We start from the raw sequence: 5,000 nt of genomic DNA on the forward strand, positions 1-5,000 counted from the left end.
GAGCATTTAAAATCCGGTTCCCATAGGTTTTTGCCTAGAAATCGATATTTTTAGACCAGGAAGAGAGTGGTATCTGGCAGGCTTTGAAGCTAAATTATTTGATTAACGTATACTATGTGTGGAGAGCATTCACTCACCATCTTTATCTCATTTATGACGTAGGTGTCATTTAGAGGCTTTTGCATCTGAACCCTTCGTATGTTGATTCAACATCCTTTTGCTATCTGGGTCAGTGCAGGTAGATGGTGACATATTTTTGGGCTGCATCTGGAGGGATGTAGCATGGTTCCAGCTGTGGTGGCTGGATTCTGGAAGCGTGGCCTGGTTAGAGAACCCCACACTGTAAAATGGTAATGGGAACAATGGAATAACTGGGATTTTTAATGCACACAGCAAAGCTGTAAATCAATAACTTGCATGATAAAGAAACACAGTTGCATATTTTATAAGTAGCTAAAAATGTTTTTGCTTTTTTTGTCAGCGACCACCTTAATGTACCCCTGTAGATGTCTCCGCAATGTGGTGTCTGCAGGGTACTTGGGTAATTGAATAAAACTATTAGACATTTTTAGCATTTTTCTGGTTCTGAAAAGTGATCAAGCAACAAAATTCACCTGACTTCTACTGACACGAATAGCCTATGTTTTGTCTCTTCCAATTTCATTAGCTAAAGTGCACTCTTTGTCGACAATCGGGACCTGGAAAATAAGATCACAACACCCACTTCCCGTTTACCTTCCAAAGGTAACCAAGTGGGAACGTGTCTGGCTCATGCACATGGTGAAAAAGATTTAGAGCTCAGCTGGGATATTCAATTCAGCTGTCGTGATTTATGAATACACACCAAACCTTCAAGGACAATCTTCAAAGACTATAACTTTTGTTTGTGGTCAAGTTATTATTCATAACGTGTGTCACACTTATTGTCCCCCATGATGTCAAATATCACTACAGTATGTACATGTTTGGCATAGCTCATGCAAAAGATTATTGTCCACCACTTCAAGTGCATAAATAATTTACATATGTTTTGTGTTCACATCACAGGTAGGTATTGCACAGTGTTTTACAGATGGGAATACACAGTATTGATCCTCAAATCAGTCTAGCATGCACCAACTCTTCAAGAGAAAGAGGTTTGAAAAGTAAAAAAAAAGTCCCCCAGTCTGTTTCATGGTAGTGAAGGGGTTAAAGGCAGAGAAGGTCAAAGCTGCTGCATATCCCTAAGACGATGTTTTAGTAAAATATAACTTTGGCTGTCATATAGTCATATAAAATCACAGCAGCTGACCTTATACATAGGGGGCATTATGATGAGTGGGCATACTGTACTCTAGACATGATTTTTTTTTTTTTTTAACAGCCACAATATTCATAAATAATTCAACATGCTTACTAATTGTCTATAACAAACTTTGGTTACTGGACTAGACATTTCAAATAATTTACAATTTTAAAGAATACATATAAAAAGCAGGACAAACAAGCAAAGAAAAATAGGTCCTGGATCCAAAGGGATCTTTAAAGTGTAAACAGAAATTCATTTAAACCTACAAAATGTCAATCTTATAGACACAACAGTGAAGGGAGTAAGAAGTGTCTTGATTTCGAAATATGGCGCAGGAATATAGAGATACATTCCCATTTTCTTTAATTCAGAGTTTCTAGGATATTTCACTGAAGCTCGTCATGACACCATGTTCTACACATTTATAATATTCACTCATATCAACTGCAAAAAATGTCAACTTATTATTTAGTACAAAACCTGCTCCTTGTTGAACTTCATTAATTCACAAAATATACAAGTCTGCTATTCCCTTGAGTATCGATGAATTCAGATGTTACACTCATCATCATCATTGCTCCGGTCATAAAACAGCTGTTCACAATGATTTGAATGTTCTTCTTCAAAGAATGGGTCTTACATTTACTCCTCAAGGTTCAGCGTGCTTAGAGAAAGAAAAAACTCAAAAGGAAAAAGTAGTCTGGCCGGAAACCATTGCCCACTCCTGGATGCTGAAGAAGACCAGTAAACTCTTTGTGACTCAGACGCCACTATTCTCTATAGCAAGGAGCTGGAGGGACTTCCATGGGTGGGGGGGCTGGAGCGCATGGGCAGCAGGTCGTAGTGACCCAGGATGTGGCTGTTCCGAGGGAGATCGTACGGATTTTGGAAAATTCCCGAGCTGATACCTCCAGATGAGGGCAAGATGCTCACAGTGGGCTCTGACAGAAAGAGAAGAGAAGAGAAGACAAATGAGCTGAAGGGTGCCAGATATACAGTAGCAGCTACATTTGATATTCTTTTTGATGCACATTTGGGCACACAGGAGACGAGTATTACAAGCTAGTGTTGGAGGAGAAAGTCCCAACATGCTGTCCAGGGAACAGGGGTAAAACAAAACAAAGCAAAAGTTGTCAGTATTTGATTTGAACTGACCGACATCGTAGACGTTTCTGTTGGTGGTGATGGTTGCAGCAGCGGCAGCAGCGGCGGCGGCGGCCATGTTTGCACAGCATGGCTGCTGGTGATGGGCGGGCGACTTCATCTCCACATAGCTGCTCTCCGAGTGTTTGCATGGCGGCTCTGAGATGGTGGCGTATGGACTCTCACTGCTGAGGGAACACGTGCTCGACACCGAGCTCTTCATATAATCTATCAAAGAAAAAATTAAATAGAAATTAGATGCCGAGAACAAGATTCTATATGTTTTATCTTCATTAGTCATGTATAGGTATTCACCTTTCTGCTAAAATCACTGTTTTATGATTTATGTATAGACTGCTCAGACTTCTGAATCTCTCTCTCATTCACTCTCTCTCTCACACACACACACACGCACACACACACACACACACACACACACACACACACACACACACACACACACACACACACACACACACACACACACATGAATATACAGAAATACTGCATGATAGATTAAACAGTCAGCATATCCATACTCATGTTCTGAGTACAGATTTTTTCCATCAAGCACATGATGGAAAAACATGACATTTGAGTCTGTTAGTAAAAGTTTAGAGACCAACAAGCAGGAGAGAGCAGGGGAAACCAGAGTGCAAGAGCAAGAGACCCGTCAATACACACACACACACACACACACACACACACACACACTTACACACACACACACACACACACACACACAAATGGCAAAGGAACAGACAGGATGACACAAGGGGCCACACCTGTGGAGAGATACACACACATAATTGATAAGAGAATTGACAAGCATCATAACATCAGGGCAGACGATTTACAACACATTTTACAGACATAAACTGGACAATATTAAGGAAAATAACACCATTTATTTGTTTGTTTGCTTTTTCATTGCTTGTTTGTAGTTTGGTTTGTTAGCAGTATAACACACACACACACACATACACACACACACACACACACACACACACACACACACACACACACACACAAATACTGGCCTGATTATCATGACACTTGCAATATAAAGTACAATATAATAAACCAGTACATTTTTGAAAAAGAGGGAAACCTACAGTAGTTTGTACAGGTGCCCCATGAATGCTGCATCTGGCAACATTCGCTAAAGTAAAACTGTGTGAGTCAGAAGCACGCCAAAATGTAATGGGCTCTTGACCCATGTTTCACCTTTCCAAGATTTATCAACATCCTGCCAGGAGTTTCAAGGTAAAACAAATAAACAAACCAGCAAACAAACAAGTAGACGTGGGTGAAAACATAACCTCATTGGTGGAGGTAATACCGGTACATATTATTTTTGCGACTACTGTATATTATATTAATTATTTTTTTGATTTTTAATCAGATTGATGCATAAAGAAGGCTTGTATTGAAACATGTATTAATTGATGATATATCTGGCAATGTCAGGCAACTCAGCATGTACCATCTAATACTGGCTGTGTTCCAATTCCTGATATTAATGCACAAGTGGTATTGTAAGTACAGAGGTATGCGAATTGGAACACAGTCAATGTCTACCTGCTGAAGTCATAATAAGATTATATCATATGAATTATATTATTTTGGTATATTAATAACAAATTGAATCCTTCAAAGATTCAGTGCAATAGGCTTATACAGTAAAGGTGCTGTACAAAAAAAGTATTAAAGTGGACAGAGATCTCTGCCTTGGCAGACATATTTCCTCATTCCTAGGCTCAACCCTCTTCAGGGCCATACACACACACACACACACACACACACACACACACACACACACACACACACACACACACACACACAAGAATTACAGAATTGACTTTCTAATATCTAATAACATATATTATTAATAGACATATCTTTGTACGCTTTAAATAATATATTTTGAGTTAGAAAGCCTTACGATTGTTCAATTAGTAATATGTGTTAAATGTTTTAGAATAACATGGTGGTGGTGCTGAGTAAAAAAAAATGACTGGCCATGAATATGTCTTTGAACATTTTGTTTTGGTTACCTTGACTACTTTAAAGCTGAGTCATATCTACCCTACCTACCCGTCTGACTTATGAAAGCTAACCAAGATTCACTGTAGAATCAAACGTAATTTTCAGGACCACATGTATAAGATCTCCGCCAATGTTGTTGATTAAAAAAATATTTACACACTTTCTTCTTTTCTCAGTCTTTCACTTTGGTGCAGAGCACATGGTTGTTAGTGAGCGCATTAGTGAGGGTTAGACTTGCAGGATAGTGAGAGGTGGGTAACAGTGCACAGGTGGGAGGGCTAGAGAGGGCGCTGCAGTTCAGGAGCAGAGCTGTACTCTACCTCTGTAATACTGTTCTACAAAGAAAGAGCTGTACCGCCGGTCCACGTAGTACACTCCTACAGGGAAGACAGACACAACGAATGGTCAGCTAAGCTTACACCAAGACAAGTACTTCATCACAACGTGTGTGTGTGTGTGTGTGTGGGGGGGGGGTTATCATGTCTCAATCTAAAGGAAGGCATCCTGTTCTGATGACAAG

General features: G+C 39.7%; 1 protein-coding gene across 1 annotated transcript in view; it reads right to left on the minus strand.

The window, feature by feature from the left end:
* Positions 1 to 1,041: 1,041 nt before the first annotated feature.
* The window catches only part of LOC121682263 (multiple epidermal growth factor-like domains protein 11), a 121,471-nt gene continuing 117,512 nt past the window's right edge, over positions 1,042 to 5,000 (minus strand). The window contains exons 22-24 of the mRNA XM_042062342.1: positions 4,801 to 4,857; positions 2,444 to 2,659; positions 1,042 to 2,229 (exon numbers count right to left, since the gene is read on the minus strand). Of these exons, the coding sequence (XP_041918276.1) occupies positions 2,066 to 2,229; positions 2,444 to 2,659; positions 4,801 to 4,857 (437 nt within the window). The 3' untranslated portion in view covers positions 1,042 to 2,065. The remainder of the gene's footprint in view (positions 2,230 to 2,443; positions 2,660 to 4,800; positions 4,858 to 5,000) is intronic.

This window comes from Alosa sapidissima, chromosome 14 (assembly GCF_018492685.1).
Source record: "Alosa sapidissima isolate fAloSap1 chromosome 14, fAloSap1.pri, whole genome shotgun sequence".
In the NCBI taxonomy this organism is placed as follows: Eukaryota; Metazoa; Chordata; class Actinopteri; order Clupeiformes; family Clupeidae; genus Alosa; species Alosa sapidissima.